Raw genomic sequence first — 23011 nt, forward strand, 5'->3', positions numbered from 1 at the left:
CTGCTCATTTTTGCTAGTGTGTATAATTATAATGATATAACGTACCAAACAATAATTTTTATACAGTCGACAGTGTGGAGTGTCACACATCACACTAATTATTATGAAAAGCTATTGTATATAATACAAACAGTCAACAAACAAGGGGTGAGGTTAATGAGTTCACTTAACAAAATCAGGTGGATTTAATCGTTTAATGAACGTTTCTTCATCATTGAGGCTCCCATATGAACTGGACGAACCAAAGCTCTCAGCCAATAGCGAGTTGTCAGGGAAGCGGGATTTCTTTCTAATGCCTAGAGGCTTTGTTATGCTCCAACTGGTCACTTTGAATGGGTCGACAGATTTGTCCCTTACTGATACATTGATTTCCCCGTCCCGGGACGCGGCAGTCTCTTGCTTCAGATCTTTGTTCATTCTACGGTGAGAAAATGTAGCGATGGATTGGTGTAAACGAGCCCTATATGAAGTGTAAGTGCAGTCCAGGCTATATGTAAGAAGCTAAGAAGCATACTATTACAACCAGTAGTACAATTTCAGTAATCATGCTGCAGTGGTTTCTCAACAAACTGTGGCCACAAAATGTACTAACCTGAAGTAGTTACTAAGGAAAATCCAATAAACCACTGGTGGAAAGGTTGTTATGTAGATGACGTTTGTGATTAGGGTAAGACTGTGTGGCGAGAAACAATGCAGAATTATTGCATATACTATTGCATGTACAGTAGCGACCTTTTGCTTACCAAATCCCTGCACTCCCAACTTCTTCATTATTTCCTCCTTTGATCCACATTAGACTACCCGTTGTCTGAACAAGGTTTACCAATGACAGAAACAAGGCATACCTATAAAAAGATTTTTTAGCTGCAAGCAAGGGAAAAGTAACATTTAAGGTCAGTACATGAAAACATTAATGTTATTACTTACATGGCAAACTCCAACGCTCATGTAGTTTGAACAAGTACATTCCGTACGTAATCAGGTAAGCCTGTGACGATTCAGTACACCAGAATAATTAAAGATATGCATTTCGCTCAACTTACAAATGTGAAGAGTATCGATGTAAGAAATAGAAACACCATCCCTCCATGAGTAAAAAAATTGAAGTCATAGCAAGCCAAATGCAATGGTTTTTCATACTCCATCACTCCCTGCACAAATATAAAAAACAAATAATATTATGTCATGTACAAGGGCATAGGGCATTGAGGGGGGGGCAGGCGTTCCCATATTAGTTATATATCCATAATTATTATTAAGAGTCAGCACGCCCTGCCAACGCCAGAACCCCTCTACTGGCATAAGTTGTCTACGCCCTTGATGTACATGGTATAGGCCTATGCAAAAAATTAGTACCTCTATGATTGTGAACAGCCCAGCCACTGTTAGAATGATACAAACTGTAACAGCCAACTTGCATTGCTTGTTGTTGTAGAACTCTGCAGAATAGAAATTAAATGAGTGTTGTAGTGAGTAGAGAGACTCAGAGGGCGGCTATACATTGAAGCGAGTGGCCCATCCTTATCTAGCCTCGTTCCCAGATCGATTTTTTTTTAATAGAACAAAGTTGAAAAATACTAGTTGACGACCTAGTGTTATTTTAGAGACAACGAGGCTTGGGAACGAGGCTAATCCCTATATCATGATCAACAATCACTCTGAGCTATGAACATTATACTCTGAATTTGTAGCTCTGCAGTCTGCAGTCCGTAGTTAAAATCTATCATTACAGACCTGAGTCATAAACTATGTTGTTAAAAACCAACAGAATAGCGAAGTTGAATAGTAAGTGTGCCGCTGGAGCATAGCGTTGTGCATTGTCTGAAACTAAAGTCTATTTGCGTTGAGTTCGGAAACCTCTCCGACGTCTGGTGATTCAGAACGATCATTCAGTCAATGTTGCGGACTAGGCTAGACGAGGGGAGTTGAATGGAGGACATAGCACCCAACAGTACCACTGTGGAGAAGACACTTTTGTTAGAAACCATTGTTGTTGGACTGGGTACACTTACAATGACTATAATTATATTGTGTGTGTATTGCTGTGTGCCCTACAGCATACAGTTTGAGTGAGCTACCTGAGAGTCACATGGAAATCGCCTCCAATGACGATGCTCTCCACCAGCTGACCTGTATCTCCCTAATGCCTTCGGTTCGCATCGTATCTCCTCCAATTTTGGTTTGTTCCTCTGTGTATCATACACCCCAGAGACACACAAGTAGATTCGTAAACCTGTCCAGGTGGTTGCTTTATGCATACAAAATACCTCGATAAGTGCTAGGGAAGAAGACCTCCCCTTGCTCAGGTAAAGTACTGTGCTACGTACCATATCCACATGTATGTACAGTAGAACCTCGCTAATCCGGACCCCTTTAACCTCGAAAATCCGGACAAAATGGCAAACTGAAAAAGAGGAGGGGCTGTCAGTAGAATAGAGTACTGCGCATGCGCAAGGAAAATTGCTTAGCTGAATCAGCAAAAATTTTATTGATAAACTGCTTAAGACAATGGCCACTGCAAAGAAAACGAAGAGAGAGCTCACAAGACTCACTGTATTGGAGAGAAAGTTGAGATAAAGACTATTCTAGCTAGCAGCTTCCCTTCTGGCCACAGTAATATCATAATACATGTACAAAAGTGTCTTCGTTAATGATATTCATAATCAATTAATGACATCTGTTAATCCGGAAATTTCATGTATTCGGATGGGGTCTGGTCCCGCTCTATTCGGATTAGCGAGGTTCTACTGTACATAATAACCACGTCACTATAATACTACCCAGACACCTGAGTCGTAATCGCTATACTCCTGTACATATACAAGCCCAGGCAAAGCTATTATTATGTAGCCATATATGGCGATTACTTTCCTGTATAAGAAGAAGTTGTAAGGCAATACCCACATTTAAACATATAGTATCTACCTACCAAGGCATACCGTCACTTTGTTATGACAATTAATACACTGACAGGCGGGATGGTTATATGGTCTTATTTATGGCTGGAATGCAGCACTTATGCTAATCTCCTAATCAAATGTCACTTCAGGTTCACCATGGTATTACATATTATTATTACATATTCCTTGCTCTAGTCTCCATGGTATCACCGCAATACACCCCACAAAAGTACCAAAAGCAAATAATCAATCATTGCTGCAAAACGATATAATGCAATAATTATGAAGCTAAACACTGGTATGTGTGGGCTGCCTTACATCAAGTTTGCCTATGTGCCCAACACGCAGATTGAGGATCCATGGCAAACATTTCAACTACTGAGCTTAGAAGTGTAAAAAGCAGACTTTGCAATGTTATATACATGTATATGCCACAGTACGTCCCCCCTTCATTGAAATCCTGTAGCTCAGTGCAAATGGTTGCTTCTTCTCCAGACGTCCCAGAGGGACCCTAAACTCGGTGAGCACGATGCACTTTGGTTTAGAACATTTTATTTTTAGTGAGAAGTTGAGCCTTGATTATTCGAACCCCGATCATCTGAATTTGGATGAAAGATTCGACCAGGCAAACACCTACTCGCGCATGCGCATTAAGTGCCCACGTGGTTGTGTTGCTGATTAGCAGAAGTAGTTAGCCTAACATGCAGTGTAGCTTGCTACCTTGTTCTGTCCACTGACTGATGCATTATGTCCAAGACTAGTACATTTGTAAGAGATCGTTTGCTGATTTTGCATGCAGAGGCTATTTGAATAATTGATGGGCATGGATCATTATTTTAGAGTCATTAATATTTCAGCCATCCGGATGAGGTGGGGACACCAGGTATTCGAGGCTCAACTGTAGTGAGACATTTTTGAATGTTTACATGTACGTGTGAATACATTTTTGTGGTTGAATTATGGTTGAACTTAGTACTGATGAGTCAGCAATAATTATTAGCAGGTACCTTACTTTAGCTAGCTAGCTAAGCTTGTATTACTACTATATGCTATTCGTGGTAACACCAGGTATTCGAGGCTCAACTGTAGTGTGAATGTTTACGTGTGAATACATTCTTGTGGTTGAATTATGGTTGAACTTAGTACTGATGAGTCAACAATATTAGCAAAAAGTAGGTACCTTGCTATAGCTAGCTAGCTAAGCTTGTATTACTACTATATGCTATTCGTGGTAACACCAGGTATTCGAGGCTCAACTGTAGTGAGACATTTTTTATGTTTACATGTGAATACATTCTTGTGGTTGAATTATAGTCAAACTAAGTACTGATGAGTCAGCAATAATTTAGCAAAAGTAGGTGGGGTACCTTGTTAGTGATCTAAAGCTATTCAGTCACATAGCTAGCTAGAGCTAGAGCTAGACAATGGGTAACAAACACCCACAACCAGGAACCAAGAAGGCAGTACAAGCAGTAGCCGAAAGAGACGAACCAGATCACCCTGAAACTTGTTCTAAAGACCAGAACAGTGAGCCTAACAAAACAGTTCACCCTGAAGTGTCTTCTAAAGATCAAAACAGTGATCTTGACGAAACAGTTCACCCTGAAGCCACTTCTAAAGACCAAAACAGTGATCCTGACGAAACAGTTCACCCTGAAGCCACTTCTAAAGACCAGAGCAGTGATCATGACGAAGCAGTTCACACTGAAGAGCTTTCTAAAGACCATAACAATGAGCCCGATGAAGATAGCCATGACGGAGAACTAGAGGATCAAGATGATAGCGAAGATTCTGAAGATGAGACACTTACTAAAACACCTCCAGTTTCATTAAACTTGAAGCTTTACTGTGCAACAGATGAGGTCCGGTCTAGATCTGTTAAAATTGTCACTCCCTGCACACCAATAACTATTCTAGATGTTAAACTATGTGTAGAGAACGAGCTCAGCATACCAGCCTGTTGTCAAGAATTGAGCTTTGAATCTCAGAAGCTGCGAGATTGTGATTCTGTCGAAGTGTTAAAAATTAGAGAAGGGGATACGTTGACAATCAACTATGAAAGTGAAGGAATGGTTGAGGATGTCAGGGAGATCATCAAGGGAATGAAATCTATGAATCGTTTTCTCAGAAAAAAGACTATCAGAAAGCGACTAGAAAATGGCAGTGGATGTGATACCGAAATTTCTAATAATCTAGACACAGTTCAAGTTGAGTCACTGGCTTCTGCATACTTTCACCCATCTGCCGACCCTAGGAGCAAAGCTAACCGGTTGTTCTTCGTAAGCAACAACGGCCTTCAGATCATGCACCAACTTCACGCAGAGCTGCTTAGATATCCATGGGACAAATGTGTGCTGGAAATGCAGTATCTAGAGCATTCAATTTTAAGAGTTCTATGGAATCTTTCGGCAGCTTTTTCAATCAGACTGCTACTGCTGGAAAGACCAACTTTGGAGGCTGTGATAAAGTCACTAGTTAGAGTAGAAATTCCCGCTAATTCATTCTTTCAAGGTCCGATTGGGTCATCATACGAGTACAAGAGAATCACAAGTGAAATGCTCTACAAAGCTGTTGGAACTATTGGCAAGTAAGTACTACCTAAGACATCACTAATCAGAAAGAGGTTTATCGCCCACACTCATACATAATATTAGTACAAAAGCATAAACAACAACTATTACCCATAATTATTATGGTGGTTATTTTAATATCCATTTTCAACTGATACCACAAACATCAACACGTTAAAATTGCAATACCTACAAACATAATATTTACTGTCTAAACACATAGTTTGGCTGAAATCCCTAACTGTCGAGTGGCAATTGCGTCCAGGAAGGATGTGCTGGATCAACTACTGGCCACACTGACCAGTCCTACCTACACCTACATTGCCTCACTGGTAGCGTCTGCAGGGCTACTGTGTCTTGCTTACAGGTGAACACCTTGTACTATACACATAGCAATTGCGTTATGACACTTACAGCACAATGAGACTATGATAATTAATTGACATAATTATTGTACAAATACAATTAATAATTATCATAACTACACGCGCAGACAATCACATGATTATATATGCAACAACGTTCTCTCTCTATATATGAACTCACAGCCCTGAAACCCACCAGTATCTAATTAAAGACAATGTGATCCGCAAGTTCGACAAAGCATGTGACTCTGTCAAGCATCACACTCACATGGACGAACAGCTGCTTAAGTAAGTCAAACGGTATCTCAACTATGCTTTTGAAAGTCAGTATTTCTGTACAGATACTTTCGTTGCGTGTTTTATGCTCTACTGCTGTCCACCTCACCGGCCATGATCCCAACTCATGCGAAACTACAGATGAAACATGCCATGAAAAACTTTCTAGAGTCAGCTGATTATGAAACAATTAGAGAACACGAGAAAAAGAAAGGGTACATTTGGTCGACTGTTGCTCACTTTGTCAAGCTCGTTTACATTCCTAAGCAGAGTTCCCAGTGGTCTATCTGCACTCCGAAGGAGGTCATAGCCGAAAACAACGAACTAGAAGATCTCTGCATTGAGGCTGGTGTCTTTAGTCTACAAAACGTGCTTCTATCCAATGACACTCGAGAGATTCTAAAGGCTGAATCATTGGTGGACTATATAGTATGCATGCCCTGGCATCTGTCACCGGATACAAAGGCACACGTAAGAGCATGTGCTCTAAGACAGTTTCTAAGCAGCAAGATGCAGTTACAACCTCCAACGCTTGTTAACCTGGCCAAGGCTAAACTTGCTGTGAGTCATTGTGGGCTGGAGAGAGTAGTGAAAGCCAGAGGCTTGCATGACATTGTTGCAGCATAAGCCATTAATGTGTGTTCGTGTGCATTTTTAACACACTCATTTATTTTTCTTATAACCATGCATACAGATGGTAATTTTTTGTTTTCTTCTTTCACATAATGTTATTGTACAATTTGCATTAAAATGCTTTACGCTTTTAGGAGCATCAATCTATTGGCTATAATTAACTGATGCTAAACGACAACTAAGAAAATCAACCAACCATGCAGATTTGTACGTACATATATAGCATTTAATTCAACTCAATTAACTCACTGAAGAAGAGACCGAAGACAACAACACATAGCTCAGTCATGAGGATAGAGCCCCTCAGAAGTGTGTGCAGAGCCTGCATGTGAAATCGAACCAATTTGTTAGGAATGTATAAAAGTCTTAATGATTGACAGATATAAAAATGACAACATGTATCAGATCCAAACATGCATTGTGCATTACGTTATACGTTATTGAAAATGTCACTGTGGCCAAGGCTATTACATGGCACATGTCTACAAATGTACACCCATACATGTACCTTAGCAGCAACAGTGTAGTATCCGATGCACATGGAGACCACTCCATACAGGCAGCTCATTGTCGGGATGACAAACACCTGCACCGACAATAATGCAATGAATATTGATACACAAAATTCACGATACATTAATAGTTCAAGATACATAGTTATGCTAAGTGGATTCAGTGAATACTGAGTCAAAATTTGCACCAACACATTGTCTAGGTATTGAATTTCAGTAGTGCATTATACATGTAGAATATAGTTATAGTACAGAATTTCACTGAATGTACATTAATTGTCTCTCTACGCTACAGTCATCATTCTCATCACTGGGATCATTGAAAACACAGGCATCACAGGACTAAGATTTAATCAAAACACAACACATAGAACACGTACATGCATATACACCATATACCACAAAACAAGCAATAGAAATGTACTAACCATAAAGTAGAGGATCCTGAAGAGAGCCACGCTACCCTGCAGCTTGCGCACCATGGCAACCAACTGAATGAGCAGGAAGCAGAGGAACAAGGCACTCAGAACCAGCAGAACCAGGTCGTACACCCGTACACTGTGAGAAAGGGGTTATAAAAATAAACAACTCTTCCATGATTATAATAACTACTCATGTGTCTTAGATGATATGATTATACCAAGGTTTAGCTGTGTCCCTAATTAGACATTATAAAGCTACCTGGTTATAGAGACCACAATTTTATTGTAAGAGGCCATCAGACCTATTCTCATCAAATAATACATGGAAAATTAATCGACCCAGCAGTAACAAAACAGTACCTGACAGTTTGTGGCAAATGGATGATACAAACGACTATAACAATGTGGTCAAAGGGAGAGAGCAATATTGATTGCTCGTTGTAAAAGTGACAGCCAATCACATTATTAGCTTAAACGCAGGTATTGTAAAGGGCAATGTCATCTTGGTACCTACACAGGAGTGAAGTGAAATTCTCTATAATCGCATGTTGTCCTACTATTCACTGTAATTCGTACAGTGATTAATCGCGTATCAGTAATTGCACGTCGTCAAGAATGACGTGCAATTACGCGGCTACTGAAACTGCAGCTAAAAATGTCCTTAAAACTGCGATTAACAATCAATAGCGCTATAGCATGGCTACTCGTGCTATTAATCCCATATTGCACTCTTAGCCATACTAGTAATTATACTAATTATCATTACAGTAACTCACAGAGTGTTATCGACTCTCCAGCTGAGCACTTGTACACAGAAGGGGAAGACGATGCAAGAGGAGTTGGTGAGATTGGTATCATTACAGCCTCCTAGTTCCAACTTTGGTGGTGGGAACAGTATGTGAGTGTACTCACAGTCACGATTAATGAAGCACCAGGATTGGTTCTTACTCTCCATAATAATAGTCTATGTGGCCTGTCATGCATGAGTAGAAAATGAGTGTGCGATATTAATGCCTTTTTTCTACAAGATCTAGATCATAAATATATAGAAATCTACGTCTATGGTAGCTATGGCATACCTTTATTGATGGCTGACAGATCTACAGGTACTAGTCTAGCTGTACAGGACTAGACTAGTTGTGATTCTTGCATAGAGCTAGCTAGATCTAGCTAGTTATCATTGCAATTGCTCACTCAGCATTAATTTGGCATTTGGTAGCCTCGATTCCACGCCGCTCTCAATTGGTGAGAGGGGCGGTATCGAGGCTAGGCATTTGGTACACTCTAGTCGTGGTCTCACCAATCAAACTGTATGTAGCTAGCATGTGACAGTGGCGGTGATTTGGAATCGCCCCCCATTGGTCAGGTCTAGAAGCACAAGTACAAGTGAAAGTGGTATTAAAAACTCCTGCTTGTTGCAAGTTAATTGAAGGGCCTGTGCATCTGAAATGGCTGTAAGTGCATGACCATCCTTATTTTCAGTGCAAATTGATGAACTTGCCTATTCTCAGGATCCATCAGATGCTATTCTGAGCAGCAGTTTTGGCGAGCCCAGTAGTCCTCCACAAAGCCCCAGTTCAAGAACAGGTACATTTTATATTATTAGCGAATCATCTTCAACATGATAATGTTCGTAGGTGGTGTTGATCCGAGTAGTCCTCCTGGGCCACAGTTTGAGGATGAAGCTGACGAGTTGCTAGGCAATAACGACCTGAGGGAGGAGGAGGAAGAAGGAGAGGAACTGTTTGGGGACAACTTTGAGAGGTGTGCTGTGTATCCATACATCAGTTCATCTTAGCCAATCGACCCTTTACCAAATGAATACCTGATAATGCACTGTCATAAAATTATAGCTCTATTAAAATAATTATTATTGTAGTATCAACTTTTGGGGATAAGCATGGTTTACCCCCTACATGTGGTTGTAGTACACTCTACTCTACCCATACTCTCTTTGCTTCAGGGACTATCGCACCATCGCCCATCTGGACACATACAATGCAGAGGGGCTGGACCAGGGTGACTATGACTCCATGTCCCCCGGGGCAAGGGCGGCCGCTGAGAGGGAGTTGAGGAAGAGGGACCGACAAGATGCACTGGCATCCGGCCGTATGAGACCAGGCCTGCTCTATGAGGAGAGTGAGGATGAGGAATTGGGACCATCACAGCCGAGACGGAGGAGGGGGGCGGGAGAGAGAGCAGCCGATCAGAACATGGACTTTGAGCAGGTGAGTGTGCAGGAAAACATCTGATCTCTGGCTGAGCTTATTGATGATATGTTGTTTGTGTGACGAGTACCCCAGTGTGGCTTTAATTGTTGTTTTATACATGTATGTAGTGGGGGTACTGGGCAGCCTACATGTACTAGTTTCTAGGTGTTGGAGTTAGGGTTAGTGTTTGTCTGCGGGTGCATTTCTCTTTGGAGTTAGGCCTTTGGGAACTATACAGTACCTTAATTATTACCCGAGGTGCGTGGGCAGCCACGGGTATTGCATGTCTGTTTGTGATTTCTGAGCCTGCTCACCTGGATGCCAGATCTCTGGTATTTACAGCATGGATAGCCTCCACCTTTATTAGTTTTAATAGTGGAAGATTTTGGTGTCAAAGCTTCGTCTAAGAAGCTTGAACTGGCACGTTGGCTGCCTAACTGCACGCGGCCTTTATTCGAGGTACGTATTTTCAGCTGAAGTGATCCTGTACCAGGAACAATGAAACAGGGTCCCTAAGTAGGAAGCTAGAATTGTGGTTGGTTGCTTTCCAGAACGTACATATACAACATACATATACAACATACATATACAACATAGCCAAAAGACTCCAGGCTTCTTTGCTGACTTTGATGTGATCCTAGTCTACAGTGCATGTCTCATGCACCACTAAAACTCAGTTCTTAAAAGTTTCAGCATGCCTGTTACTTGCTGCTTACTAGCCAGCTTCCATGCTCACACATTTATTGTCAGGTTTTATAGATTCATATCAACAGCCGAGGGTTAGCACTTCAGTGCTCTAGTCTGTATATGTAGGTCTATATTTACTTACAGATCAATGTACTATGTATATAGGGTCCTGAGCAAATTGAAAGTCTGGAGGACATCAAAGGTCACACGGTGCGCGAGTGGGTTTCCATGGCAGCACCAAGAGCGGAAATCAAGACAAGATTCAAGAACTTTCTCCGCACGTATGTGGACGAGAATGAAATCAACGTGTACAAAGACAAAATCAGACAAATGTGTGAAGGTGATTTAATTATGGCAACCTTTTTACCAGTAGCATGAAGTGACCTCCAGTTCAAGTCCAGAAACGTTGACATTAATTTTATCCTCTGCGGCATGAGTTTGGAAAATATGCTAGCTACTATATGTACTGCATTGCATTAATTACAATTGCATAGTGTGTACTTGCATATTTAGTATTTCTGTGTAGCCAATGGTGAGAGTTTGGTGGTGGACTACAACGTGCTGGCCAATGAGCAGCAGGTGATTGCTTTCTTCCTCCCTGAGGCGCCAACTGAAATGCTCAAAATCTTTGATGAGGTACAACTTGATGGTTGTCAATTATTGCGTACAGAAATAAGACGAGTGTTTGACTATTTTTGTTGCACTAGTCTGCACTAGCTACAGGAGTATAATTATTGTTGTCCTTTACAGTTTCAGTGTCTTTTGTAACATACACTCCATGTACACTCTCTCCAAACACGTACCCCCAGGCGGCTAAAGAGGTGGTGCTCTCCTATTTCCCCAAATACGATTACATAGCTAGTGAGATCCACATCAGGATAGCAGAGCTGCCACTCATGGAGGAGCTCAGGTCGCTGAGGTGAGAGAGACCTTTAGTTGTGCTCATGCATATACCATACTTATTTGATGGCAACCCTCCAAATAATTATGCTACACTCTCGATTTTAGACAATTATCTGACCTCTAAAGGTAGCGACTGCTGCGTTGACAATTAATTTTTTATATTGTGTCCTAAATAGAGGTCAAACCATAGCCTCGATTCCAGGCCGCTAGTAATTTAAGCAGCCTATGGAGTAACCTCCAATTAGATGCGACCCTCTAATATGCGACACCAGGCTTACATGTACATTGTGCCCTTGAGGTTGGCATGTAGTAGAATAATTCCAGTTCTAACTGGTTTTACATTAATTTTGTGCCATTATTAGAAATACGAGACTTCTCTTCTCATAATTATTGAGTTACAGTTTGGGAGCTAGCTACATGTACGACATCCCTCTAATGTTTATGGAGGTTATCTGTGCACTGTACGTGCAGTATAAACGTTCTTATTGTATCAAGGTTGTGTACGTACATGCATGTACTATAGATAAAGTATGCACAACATTTATAAAATTAATAGTTTGCCTTCTTCCGTTTAATGATTGGATGCCTTCCACACTGTACCATCGTATATTGTTTGTGAGCCTCTTTCCTTCACAGACAGCTGCATTTGAACCAGCTAATCCGTACTTGTGGGGTGGTGACTTCTAGCACTGGGATCCTCCCTCAACTCAACATGATCAAGTACGATTGCCTCAAATGTGGATTTATCTTAGGGCCCTTCTATCAGAAGCAGGATCAGGAGGTTAAGCCGGGCACCTGTCCGGAATGTCAAGCCAACGGACCCTTTGAAATCAACATGGAACAGGTGAAGTGTTAAGGGACAAGTATCTGCTTATAATAACACAGGGAGTAAGGGAAATCTTGCTGTGGGGAGTACAGCCTTGGGGTGTGGAATCGAACTTGCTTACAGTTATGTCATGCTTTAATTGTAACTCTTCACACTCAACAAATGTACTTCTATTCATCATGCTCCTCCCAATGCAGACACTCTACCAGAACTACCAGAGGATTAAAATCCAGGAGAGTCCAGGCAAGGTGGCAGCCGGGCGCCTCCCTCGTTCCAAAGACACCATCCTCCTAGCAGACCTTGTCGACTCTTGCAGACCAGGGGACGAAGTGGTGAGAGCACACTTGCTGTTGTTATGCCGCAAGCGAGGTGTACGGTAGTGTGTTTGTGTGTGTGTGTCTGTGTGTAAACTGCTACAGCTGCTTCAATGAAAGTGCAAGTAAGAGTGCTATAGGCTTCTAGTCACGTTTTCTTGGATTTTGATTCGTGGATTTGCAAAATAATGCTCCGTTCTCGAGTTATGAGTACGTAGCCAAATTTTTCCATAGAGCATTGCTACTCTACTTAGTAGTTAGCTCTGCAGTAGAACGCTATCTATTGGTAGCTGCAAGAGTGAGAAGAGAGCTGCAAAAAGCTCTACTGATGCAGCAGCCATTAATTTTAGACTTATACTTTTGGCACCTCTTTAGTTAATCATGGTCGATGATTTCCCACTCTTGGAATTTGCAGCAAAATTAATGCAAAAATCTTCATCATGATATCATGTTTGTAATAGCAATAGCTAGTAGCTTTATGTTATGTAGCTTTGACACATCCACCGAGGCATCAGCACCTGCGGTGCTTCCATTATGTACAGCTGTAGGCCAGCTAGTACAGTCATGTGTTCTAGTGCATCACATAAACTGTTTTCAACCCATTTAAAGAGCTTTTTAGAACCCTCTTCTTGTGCATATTATACAGTACCTGGTCGGTACTTAGGGTATATTTAAGCTACAGGTGTCATTTAACTGACATGACTATTACAAATGTATGGTATGTGCACATGCATGTACTAGATGATACCTGACTTTCAACATTGTACCCAGGATCTGACTGGTGTGTACACAAACAATTACGATGGTTCTCTGAACACTGCAAATGGGTTTCCTGTGTTTGCCACGGTGATTGAGGCTAACCACGTGAGCAAAAAGGACGACAAAATGGCGATTGCTAGTCTCACTGACGAAGAGGTGAGGTCCATACAACTGCTGTCCAAGGACGAGAGGATCGGGGATAGGGTACGTGCTCGGTATAGTGTAGTTACATTGAACATGGATGTATTGTATAATAGACACTTTGGATATACATGTAAAGTACAATAATTATTGTCTCTTTTCGCTCACTAGATTATTGCAAGTATAGCCCCCTCAATCTATGGCCATGACGACATCAAGAGAGCCATTGCCCTGGCAATGTTCGGTGGAGAGCCTAAGAACCCAGGTACTATACTATAACCATAACCATGCAGTGTGCATGGGTGTGCTTTAACTTTGTAGTTATAATATCACACTTGTACATGTGCATGTTCAGGCATGCATTGTAGAGAGCATGTTTTGTTTTTGTGGGCATGCAAAAAACTGCATGTTCAGGCATGCATTGTAGAGAGCATGTTTTGTTTTTGTGGGCATGCAAAAAACTTGGACTGACCGACATTCTGTAGGTCAGAAGCACAAGCTGCGTGGTGACATCAACGTGCTGCTTTGTGGGGACCCAGGTACTGCCAAGTCCCAATTCCTCAAATACGTTGAGAAGATAGCCCCTCGACCCATCTTCACGACGGGTCAGGGTGCATCTGCCGTGGGTCTCACTGCCTACGTCCAGCGCAGCCCAGTCACCAAGGAGTGGACTCTCGAGGCCGGGGCTCTGGTCCTCGCTGACAAGGGTGTGTGTCTTATCGATGAATTCGACAAGGTTAGCAACTTGGAATTCAAGTGCTGCCACAATGTCATGTAATATACACTCGATTTGCATTGTGAAGTCAGTTGTATCAGATTTAATTTGAAGAATATCCTCTCCCTTTTAATAGTGATCTTTAGTCAGTATGCAATGTACAGGACATGCACACTGCACATGTACATGTATATGCATGTACCTAAAATTTAATCCACGCACAGATGAATGACCAGGATCGTACAAGTATCCACGAAGCGATGGAGCAGCAGAGCATCTCCATCAGCAAAGCTGGCATTGTGACTTCTCTTCAGGCACGCTGCTGCATCATTGCAGCTGCCAACCCCATCGGAGGAAGATATGATCCGTCACTAACCTTCTCCGAGAATGTAAGTTTAGGGGGCTTTATGGTGCGTGTTTTCTTATCACTCAAGATACATTGACTGAGACATTTACATGTACCATTTGCTTGCAGGTAGATTTAACTGAGCCAATCCTGTCCAGATTTGACATTCTCTGTGTTGTTCGAGACCTTGTGGACCCTGTTGAGGTACACTGTACGTACATGTATGTATGTCTTGTATTTACGAATACATGTATGCTATGTAACAGTATAGTGTATGTAACAGTATAGTGTATACGTACAATAATGTCCTTCCACCTGTTAGAACAGATATAATATTGGCTTTATAAGAAACTTGAAAAGTATGTGTATGTTACTATAATAATAATAATTATACTATCCCACTCCCAGGATGAGAAGTTGGCTCGTTTTGTTGTGGGAAGCCACATCCGTCATCATCCCAGCTACTCTGAAGGGGAAGGTGGCACACAAGATGGGGACACGTTCCAGCATACCACCCCCTCCGCCCTGAGAGAGGTGGAGGCCATACCCCAGGACCTGCTCAGAAAGTACATTGTCTACTCTAAGGAGAAGGTGCACCCCAAGCTGCATCAGATGGACCAGGACAAAGTGGCCAAGCTCTACGCTGACCTCAGGAAGGAGTCCATGGTGAAACTTAAAACTAGTTTTTATTGTGAACGTTGTACATTTGTAGACGCCTTGGATTTGCCTTGAGTTTTATCAAGGAGCTATTTTTTTATGTGTATAATGTCAGATCCATTATTTTGTCTGGATTTGACTCTGTTATGTACATGTATATTCTTCTTCCATAGAATTTGGTAACTAAAGTGTATGATATACTCCCATACAGAGGACTGGAAGTATCCCTATCACTGTGCGTCACATTGAGTCCATCATCCGTATTGCCGAGGCTCACGCCAGGATGCACCTGAGGGAGTATGTCCATAGTGATGACGTTGACATGGCAATCAGGGTCATGCTGGAGAGCTTCATTGACACTCAGAAGTACGCTGTCATGAGGAATATGAGGAAGGTGAGCCAGAAAGAAGCTTTGTAACCCTAGCAGCTTGAGTTTTATGCATATAAAATTATAAATGGCTTGAATGCTCCTGCATACTGCAGCTGTCTACATAATGTTTTTATTTGAGGACAAATATATTATTGAGCATTTAGGTTACACTACAGTAGTGTACAGTGCATGCTTTACAATGTTTCTGTGCAGGCATTTGCCAACTACCTGGCCTACAAGCGTGACAACAATGAGCTGCTCCTATTCATTCTCCGACAATTAGCCAGCGATCACTTGACTTTCAACAGGAACCGTTATGGTGGAGATTTTGAGCTTGTGGAGGTCCCAGAGGAGGAGTTCATTGAAAAGGTAAATCACCTCGCATTCATGTGTGAGATATGCTCTTATGTAATCAATTTTTTCTACAGGCGAGGCAAATCAATATCCACAGTTTGGCACCGTTCTACGAAAGTGAATTATTCAAGAAGAACAAGTTCATTTACGATCGATCTAGAAAGCAAATAGTTCAACAACTCTAGAACCACAAACACATTAACCGTTGCATGCTTATATACATAACATACAGAATTATTTATGATCTATCGTGCACACGATCCGTGCCAGGTGATCACAGACAGTAAGCTGTTAGCCTAGATCCAGCCCCTCTCACTAGAGGTCTTTCTCCACTGAGAGCGGCCTGTAATCGAGGCTAGTAAGCTGTGTGTTTTCAATGTCTATTTTAGATCTATCGTGCACACGATCCGTGCCAAGTGACTGCAGAAGACTGTTTTCAATGTCTAGAACACTGCTCCGTGCTGTCTCCACCTTTGGTGTAATTAGGGTAGCTGCTTTTAGAGGCTCATCTGTACTACAGCAAAGATGCTATACCCCTGGATCTGCCCTCAATGTCACTGTGGAGCACCTGCAGGATGAGCATACTGGTATTATAATTTTACCTTTTAATTATAGCATAAACCGCCATACAAACCTCTTATGGAAAATTATGCTGGGTGGGCGCGAAATGTCCACGTAATTCCAACAGCATATATGGGGTCCTGATTGCTCCTGAATGCAGCCTGTAGTGTACACACTCTACTAGCAATTAATTTATAAGTTTATAAGTGATTGTGGGCCAGGGCTGCTATACAATTGATTGAGTAGTCGGTACATGTAGTACATAACTTGTGAATTTCGAAAATTGTGTTCTCAGTACTAGCTGGGAACTCCATGCCTATGGAATTATTTTGGGCGTACAGTTATATGTGCTTATAGTTGACAATTTATCCCTGCAGAGATTGCAATCCAGTAGCTAATTTGATTATTCTTTTCTTCACAGGGGTTTCAGTGATTGCCTTCAACAGACCTGAAGCATTGAATGCAATGAGCAGAAAGTTTGTGAGTGAGGTAAAACCTATTCATCTTGTGTGCCAGGTTAATAAATTGTGAATACTCTCTTCCATCAGTTTGATGATGCCCTTGGCTCCCTCCGATTCAACCGCAATGTTCGAGTGATCATTCTCAGGAGTGTGGTTCCGGGAATTTTTTGTGCTGGTGCTGACTTGAAGGAGAGGAAGACAATCCCACCCGAGGATGTGGGGCCATTGGTTGCTAAGGGGCGGAGGATCATTGGAGACCTCAGCAGCATGCCTATGCCCGTCATCACCGCCCTAGATGGAGGGGCATATGGAGGAGGACTGGAGATGGCCCTGGCAACAGATATAAGGATTGCAGGTATAAGGGATAATTACACTTTTAATACTGTACTCATCATTTGCTTTCTTCTTTTAGCTGACTCTGCAAAAATGGGTCTCACTGAAACGCGTCTTGCTATTATCCCCGGTGGTGGTAAGTGCAATAGATTGCCTGATTGCAACACTTTAGTTGGTGCCATGGTGGCTGGTTAATCATTGTTTTGTACATTGTTTTGTACATACAGTATAACCCCGATATCTGAACACCTTGGTTCTAGAGGCAGGCCGGATAACTAATTGTGCCGGATAATCGAATAGATAACCATGCCTTGATCCACCCACTTAATTGATAAACAACAGTGCCACATGGTTGTTTGCGTGCATGCGCAGAAGATAAGCAGGCCTGTCTTGATAGTAACAGCTGCAATGCGCATGCGCATTTAAGGGACACGCCCATTTTTTGAATTATTAAAAAGAAAATTGTCAAGGCAAGCCGGATAATCATAATGGAGGGCGGGATAATCGAGATTCTACTATGTACTGTGTAATTCGAAGTAACATTCTAGCTCCGCCCAACTACTTCTTGGCACACCCCAATATTATTATTGGATAGAGCTGACCAAAGTGATGAACATGCGTAACGAGGTTGCACTCTTAGTGTATCCTAGTTTAGCTACTTGTCAATTCTCAGGAGCCACAGTATAGAGAGACTATTTTGTATGATAGATGAACTCTGACCCTTTTCAAGGCTATAGCTAATATAATAACTGAAAAGTTGGCAGGAGATGCACAGGGTGTTGTGTGTTTCCAGGATCACTAGGAGAGTTAAATGTGTGCATGCCTAGAGCCTACATCAAGAGGTCATGCCATGTCACTGTTGAGCCCAGATATAGATATAGAGAGACTATTATTTTTGTATGATAGATGAACTCTGACCCTTTTCAATGCTATAGCTAAATAACTGAAAAGTTGGCAGGAGATGTTCAGGGTGTTGTGTGTTTCCAGGATCACTAGGAGAGTTAAATGTGTGCCTAGAGCCTACATCAAGAGGTCATGCCATGTCACTGTTGAGAAGAGTCTTGTAGGAGAGCATTCAATAGCTACAATGAGCCTAAGCAGAGCTCCAGTAAACAGCATCGACTTGGCACTTGCTCAGCAGTTCAATGAGACTCTTAAGAGCATACATCAATCAGGAGACTGTGATGCCTTGGTTATAAAATCATGTATTCCCAAAGTGTTCTGTGCTGGCCTGGATCTTGCTGAGTTGTATCAACCGTCAAAATCCCGTTTGGAAGAGTTCTGGAGGGAGATTCAAGAGTTGTGGCTTGGTCTGTATTCATCCAAGCTGCCGACTGTAGCTGCCATTAACGGACACTGCCTTGCTGGAGGATGCATCATTGCCTCTTCATGTGACTATCGGATTGCAGCTAAAGGGGACTATTCGATTGGTGTGATTGCGGCTAAGGTCGGTGTAATAGCTCCACCGTGGTTTCTGAAGATGTTAGCTCATCTAATTGGGCAACGAATGACAGAGCTTGCTCTCCAACAAGGACGACTATTTACTCCCGATAATGCCTTAAAAATCGGACTTGTGGATAAAGTGTGTGATCCTAGTGATTTGAAAGAACAAACTCTAGAGGCAGTGTCTCCATTTCTGAGTGTGTCCCAAGAATCACGTTCAACAATGAAGTTGTTTATGCGATCTGAACTCATTGAATCCTTCAAAGCTTTAAGAGATAGAGAGGTTTTAACCTTTATCAGCTTTATCATGGCAGATTCAGTACAAGAAAAACTTGGACATTACATACAAAAACTAAATCAGAAGTAATAATACAGTTGATATTGATTTATGTGTATTTTTCTACTATTTACTATAGGGGGAACCCAGCGTTTGCCACGGCTGGTGGGTATTGGTAAAGCCAAAGAACTCATTTACTCTGCCAAAGTAGTGTCTGGCACCGAAGCAGCAGACATAGGACTTGCTGAGCATGTGGTCCCACAGAATGAGAATTCAGACGCTGCATACCAGAGAGCATTACAGTTAGCTACAGAAATTGCAACAAAGGTACATTAATGCTTTAATATCTCACGAATTGTTGACCTCTTTCTTTCAGGGACCTATAGCCATATCCATGGCCAAACTTGCTATTGATAACGGAATGCAGGTAAGCGCATACCCAACTGCCTAAGTTTACATGTGTAATGGATTTAACTGCTGTGTGTTACAGACTGACATCAGCACTGCTCTGAAAGTAGAGGAATCATGCTATGCACAGGTAGGTGTAATTAGCATTTTCTATTATTCTCACACAACACAACTGTGTAGGTAATTCCAACTAAAGATCGTCTTGAAGCTCTCAAAGCTTTCATGGAAAAACGAACACCATTGTTTCAAGGAAAATAGCTGGACACTAGGAACAGCTAGCTGGAGATAGTAGAATTCTACAAGTTACTTCTTTTTGTACTTCAGAGCTTCATTTTTTAATTCCTGAATTGCGCTCTTTACCATTAATATTAGTGTCAGAGTCTGACAATGTGTATTATGACCTTTGATTGCCATAGTAACAGCTCAGTCTAATGTCTACTTTATAATAAAGACGTTGTGTTTGATCAAAGAACCTTGAACAAGCGCAAGGACAAAGTGCATGTAAAATGTGAGCTATGTCTAGTGACCTTGCTTATTGCATGTTGGAGATAATGTAGAGCCAATGTGTATAATTATGGCTAGATCTATAATTTTGCTCTGCACCATTAACATAATAATTATAAATAGAAGATGCACAGCGGGCACCAAGCTCTCCGTAGTCCTCCACACGACTCCAGAGCTGGGATGAGTGAGACCAGTCCACCAGGTGTGCCTCGCCCTGTGGGCATGGATGCCAACCAGCTCAAAGCGCGGCTGTATGCAACATCAGAGGTGCATAACAACGCTCGTCCCCAGTTGAAGGTCATCATGAGAAGGAGGTCGAGAAGTAGCGAGGTGGGAAAGCTTTCTGTACTTATTCTAGTGGTACAATTTTTTTTATGTAGACCTCTCCTCTACGAGCGAAGCAACCCAAATTAGAACCGTTGGTAAGTGAGGAATCCCAATATTTATTGAATGTATGATTGATTGTTCCTGCAGCCCGCCCTATCCACCTACCAGCGTAAACTTCACCATGACGTTCATGGTCCCAATGAGCCTCTTCCCGAACCTCTGGCCAAGAGACAGAAAAGCGGCTCTGTGGACCCAATTAGAGTTACGACCATCTTTCCTCTTCCTGAGCTACCTGGAGACCTACTACAGAAACAGAAATCACTTACTGAACAGCGTGACCCTAAACCAGCGGAGACTATCATAGTGCGTCCACCCACTACCCCACGAGATGAATCAAGGATTAGGCTTTCCTCAAAACGCAGAGAAAGTGCTGCTGTTCGTAAGCGGTCAAGCACCCTGCTCTTGAGTTCTGACCCCAACTCTGTTCTCACACGATACTCCCCTCCATTGGAGAGTCTCACTGACCCTTTAGAAATTGTGGAGCGTCTTAAAAGAGAGCCTGAACTGGGATTTCTGTATTTGTCTCCTATCAACGACTTTAAATCCATCCGTTACAACCCTTACAATCTCAGGTCAGTACGAGTGTGCTCATTGCTTATTGCAGTACACGAATACTATACTTGAATTGTTGCCTCTTTATACCCTCTGACTCCCTTAAACTCTACACCCTATAAGTTATTTTGCTCACAATGGTTTGCATGCAGGGTTGTAATTCACTCCAAGATAAATCCGAATGACTACTCAACTTTGAGTGTGACGGGTGTAACTAGGATGATCGAGGGGAAGGATGCTGAGTTTATTGAGCTAGAGCAGTGGATCACTAACTACAAACACTACCAGCAACTCATCAAAATCAAGACATTTGCCAAGTTCAGAGCCTGGAAGGCTTTCTCTGTCTGGAGGAAGAATGTACGGTGGAGGTGAGTTGTGATGGTTACATACTGTAGTTACTGTCAAATAGCCCACCTGTTTTGATAGCTACATTTAGGCCAAACAGAGGGTGGGCAGATATTTGATTACGTGGCTATACTGACTGAACCGTGCAAGCGTCCATCCAAGAGAGTTATGCTGGTACTTTCTGTGAAAACGACACAGCTCCATCTTCTGTACAGTTACGATCACAGTAGACTATGTGTTCCGGTGTTTAGAGGAAAATTCTTATCTTGAACGCTTGATGTCTGTTCTAGGATACATGTAGATCTAACAAAGTTGTATAGGTCTATAGCTAGTACCAGGAGTGCATTATAGTACCATTAACTTTTAAAGTCTTGTTTTTTGCACGTTTAGGAGCTAGCTAGCTATTTAATAATTGCACAGTGAAAATCTTCATCATAATATTATTGATCTTTGACCCAATTATACGCATGCGCCATTGCGCATGCGTATAATTGGGTCAAAGATCAAGCTCACCATTGTGGGCGCTTCTACGATTGCAATAATTATTATGCATTCATTGATACATTATTATTATAGTGTGTCGATCTATAGTTAAATACCTGAACAACAGCATTGTACTGTTTGATTGTACTGTATGCTGAGACCACCAATAACTAGTGACTGTGTTTATGTAATAGTTATGCACTTTCACTTCCATGCACATACAGGAAAATGGAGGAATGCAAGCAGCATCTTGAATCAAACTTGTTCATTCTCCACTATAATCTATGCCCTGCTCTGCTCATGGTGAAGGGTCAGTGTGAAATCAGGTGTGAAGATAAACTCATGGCAGCCATCGATAAAAACACTACTTACACACTTGCCGAATTCAAGACCTGTCACCTCACCAAGCTTAGAATGGTGAGTCTATATAGGTGCAAATCAAAAGTAGCGCCAGTTTTATGTTTCGTACATGTATGTGTTTCAAGCTAGCCAACTATTGAGAATCTGGTTCAATAGACAGTGGCTTATCCAGCTAGGGGCTCAGGGTGCTCAAGCACCCCCCCTAAGCTTAAATTAATTACTCTAGCATACTTATTAATCTGCGAGCTACTCATAAACAACAGTGAGCAGCACTAGGCAGTAGGCAGTAGATCGAATACTAGAGGTAGCTAGAGCATCTGCACATCTAATGATTGAGTCCAAACTTTCAAAATTTGGGTGTGGCTTCCTTTGCTTGGCATGCAAACATTTTGCTCGATCTCAGCACCCTCCTGCATTTCCTAGAAACGCCACTAAACTTCAATGGTTAAGACATTGGAGACATTGTAATTATGCATGTGTCATTGTGTGTGTTGTACAGATCTCTGTGTCCTTGTCAGAGTTCCACACATGGGTGACAGGGGTGATACGCAATGCTTGTGAGGAAGCACTGCAAGCTGAGGACTTTGTACCTGACCCCATTGATGACCAGAGAGAAGGTATTTGCAACTCATAATTATATCCTAATCATACCGGCTCAATTATCACAATTCCTACACTTTTGTTGTTGTTTAGCGTCACCCCAACCTTGTCTGACCCCCTTCCCCATGATGGACCAGATTGAGGTGGAGCAACCTCATCTCGTACAACTAGACCCCAAAGAGAAACTCTCTTATACCGAGCAGGCTGCCAAGAGAAAACACTGTCAGAGACTCACCAGGTACATACGTACACTGTATCTGGTTTAACCCGTTTGATAGAAGCTCTTTACATTACATGATTGACTGGACATTTACACAACTAAATAACCTACTAGTCA

The 23011-nt window shown here is 41.9% G+C and overlaps 6 protein-coding genes across 7 annotated transcripts in view; 5 read left to right on the forward strand and 1 right to left on the reverse strand.

The window, feature by feature from the left end:
* Window positions 1-37: 37 nt before the first annotated feature.
* On the reverse strand, window positions 38-8882 carry LOC135345965 (transmembrane protein adipocyte-associated 1 homolog). The gene is made up of 11 exons (XM_064543432.1): window positions 8758-8882; window positions 8455-8651; window positions 7685-7814; window positions 7253-7330; window positions 6994-7066; window positions 1357-1439; window positions 1044-1151; window positions 928-988; window positions 744-864; window positions 593-673; window positions 38-418 (listed from the first exon to the last, which is right to left on the reverse strand). The coding sequence occupies exons 2-11, from the start codon at window positions 8631-8633 to the stop codon at window positions 163-165; spliced, it is 1170 nt and encodes a 389-aa protein (XP_064399502.1). The 5' UTR covers window positions 8634-8651; window positions 8758-8882; the 3' UTR covers window positions 38-162.
* LOC135345948 (uncharacterized) lies at window positions 2106-6905 on the forward strand. The gene is made up of 4 exons (XM_064543403.1): window positions 2106-5487; window positions 5694-5837; window positions 6019-6123; window positions 6177-6905. The coding sequence occupies exons 1-4, from the start codon at window positions 4325-4327 to the stop codon at window positions 6736-6738; spliced, it is 1974 nt and encodes a 657-aa protein (XP_064399473.1). The 5' UTR covers window positions 2106-4324; the 3' UTR covers window positions 6739-6905.
* A 68-nt stretch (window positions 8883-8950) lies between the features above and the next one.
* LOC135345943 (DNA replication licensing factor mcm2-like) lies at window positions 8951-16239 on the forward strand. The gene is made up of 18 exons (XM_064543399.1): window positions 8951-9132; window positions 9190-9265; window positions 9316-9442; window positions 9642-9906; window positions 10741-10915; window positions 11102-11211; window positions 11385-11494; window positions 12115-12322; window positions 12502-12636; window positions 13390-13581; window positions 13690-13783; window positions 14004-14254; window positions 14458-14622; window positions 14709-14783; window positions 14988-15245; window positions 15448-15630; window positions 15820-15975; window positions 16035-16239. Exons 1-18 carry the CDS (start codon window positions 9127-9129, stop codon window positions 16143-16145), a joined length of 2697 nt encoding a protein of 898 aa, XP_064399469.1. The 5' UTR covers window positions 8951-9126; the 3' UTR covers window positions 16146-16239.
* A 106-nt stretch (window positions 16240-16345) lies between these two features.
* Window positions 16346-19835, forward strand: LOC135345969 (methylglutaconyl-CoA hydratase, mitochondrial-like). Its single transcript, XM_064543436.1, has 8 exons — window positions 16346-16547; window positions 16943-17010; window positions 17070-17337; window positions 17395-17451; window positions 19175-19362; window positions 19412-19462; window positions 19526-19573; window positions 19624-19835. Exons 1-8 carry the CDS (start codon window positions 16400-16402, stop codon window positions 19699-19701), a joined length of 906 nt encoding a protein of 301 aa, XP_064399506.1. The 5' UTR covers window positions 16346-16399; the 3' UTR covers window positions 19702-19835.
* Window positions 17482-19164, forward strand: LOC135345974 (enoyl-CoA delta isomerase 1, mitochondrial-like). The gene has a single exon (XM_064543442.1). The coding sequence runs from the start codon at window positions 18277-18279 to the stop codon at window positions 19123-19125; it is 849 nt and encodes a 282-aa protein (XP_064399512.1). The 5' UTR covers window positions 17482-18276; the 3' UTR covers window positions 19126-19164.
* Window positions 19824-23011, forward strand: part of LOC135345939 (dynein axonemal heavy chain 6-like) — a 30331-nt gene continuing 27143 nt past the window's right edge. Inside the window, exons 1-8 of one of the 2 annotated variants that reach the window (XM_064543390.1) lie at window positions 19824-19951; window positions 20071-20277; window positions 20328-20369; window positions 20422-20906; window positions 21039-21254; window positions 21939-22131; window positions 22574-22691; window positions 22768-22912. In XM_064543390.1, the coding sequence (XP_064399460.1) occupies window positions 20074-20277; window positions 20328-20369; window positions 20422-20906; window positions 21039-21254; window positions 21939-22131; window positions 22574-22691; window positions 22768-22912 (1403 nt within the window). In that variant the 5' untranslated portion in view covers window positions 19824-19951; window positions 20071-20073. The remainder of the gene's footprint in view (window positions 19952-20070; window positions 20278-20327; window positions 20370-20421; window positions 20907-21038; window positions 21255-21938; window positions 22132-22573; window positions 22692-22767; window positions 22913-23011) is intronic. The other variant, XM_064543391.1, reaches the window with a different exon arrangement.

Source organism: Halichondria panicea, chromosome 13, assembly GCF_963675165.1.
Source record: "Halichondria panicea chromosome 13, odHalPani1.1, whole genome shotgun sequence".
Lineage (NCBI taxonomy): Eukaryota > Metazoa > Porifera > Demospongiae > Suberitida > Halichondriidae > Halichondria > Halichondria panicea.

Coding starts and splice junctions, on each gene's coding strand:
- LOC135345948 (XM_064543403.1), top strand. CDS start 4,325: ATGGGTAACAAACACCCACAACCAGGAACCAAGAAGGCAGTACAAGCA. Junction 5,488..5,693: donor GCTGTTGGAACTATTGGCAA/GTAAGTACTACC, acceptor CTAAACACATAG/TTTGGCTGAAATCCCTAACT. Junction 5,838..6,018: donor CTACTGTGTCTTGCTTACAG/GTGAACACCTTG, acceptor ATGAACTCACAG/CCCTGAAACCCACCAGTATC.
- LOC135345965 (XM_064543432.1), bottom strand. CDS start 8,633: ATGGAGAGTAAGAACCAATCCTGGTGCTTCATTAATCGTGACTGTGAG. Junction 7,815..8,454: donor TGGAGAGTCGATAACACTCT/GTGAGTTACTGT, acceptor CCTTTCTCACAG/TGTACGGGTGTACGACCTGG. Junction 674..743: donor GTTGGGAGTGCAGGGATTTG/GTAAGCAAAAGG, acceptor CTCGCCACACAG/TCTTACCCTAATCACAAACG.
- LOC135345943 (XM_064543399.1), top strand. Junction 9,266..9,315: donor AAGCCCCAGTTCAAGAACAG/GTACATTTTATA, acceptor TAATGTTCGTAG/GTGGTGTTGATCCGAGTAGT. Junction 12,637..13,389: donor GCAGACCAGGGGACGAAGTG/GTGAGAGCACAC, acceptor CATTGTACCCAG/GATCTGACTGGTGTGTACAC.
- LOC135345969 (XM_064543436.1), top strand. CDS start 16,400: ATGTCTAGAACACTGCTCCGTGCTGTCTCCACCTTTGGTGTAATTAGG. Junction 16,548..16,942: donor CCTGCAGGATGAGCATACTG/GTATTATAATTT, acceptor TTTTCTTCACAG/GGGTTTCAGTGATTGCCTTC. Junction 19,463..19,525: donor CTATTGATAACGGAATGCAG/GTAAGCGCATAC, acceptor TGTGTGTTACAG/ACTGACATCAGCACTGCTCT.
- LOC135345974 (XM_064543442.1), top strand. CDS start 18,277: ATGTTCAGGGTGTTGTGTGTTTCCAGGATCACTAGGAGAGTTAAATGT.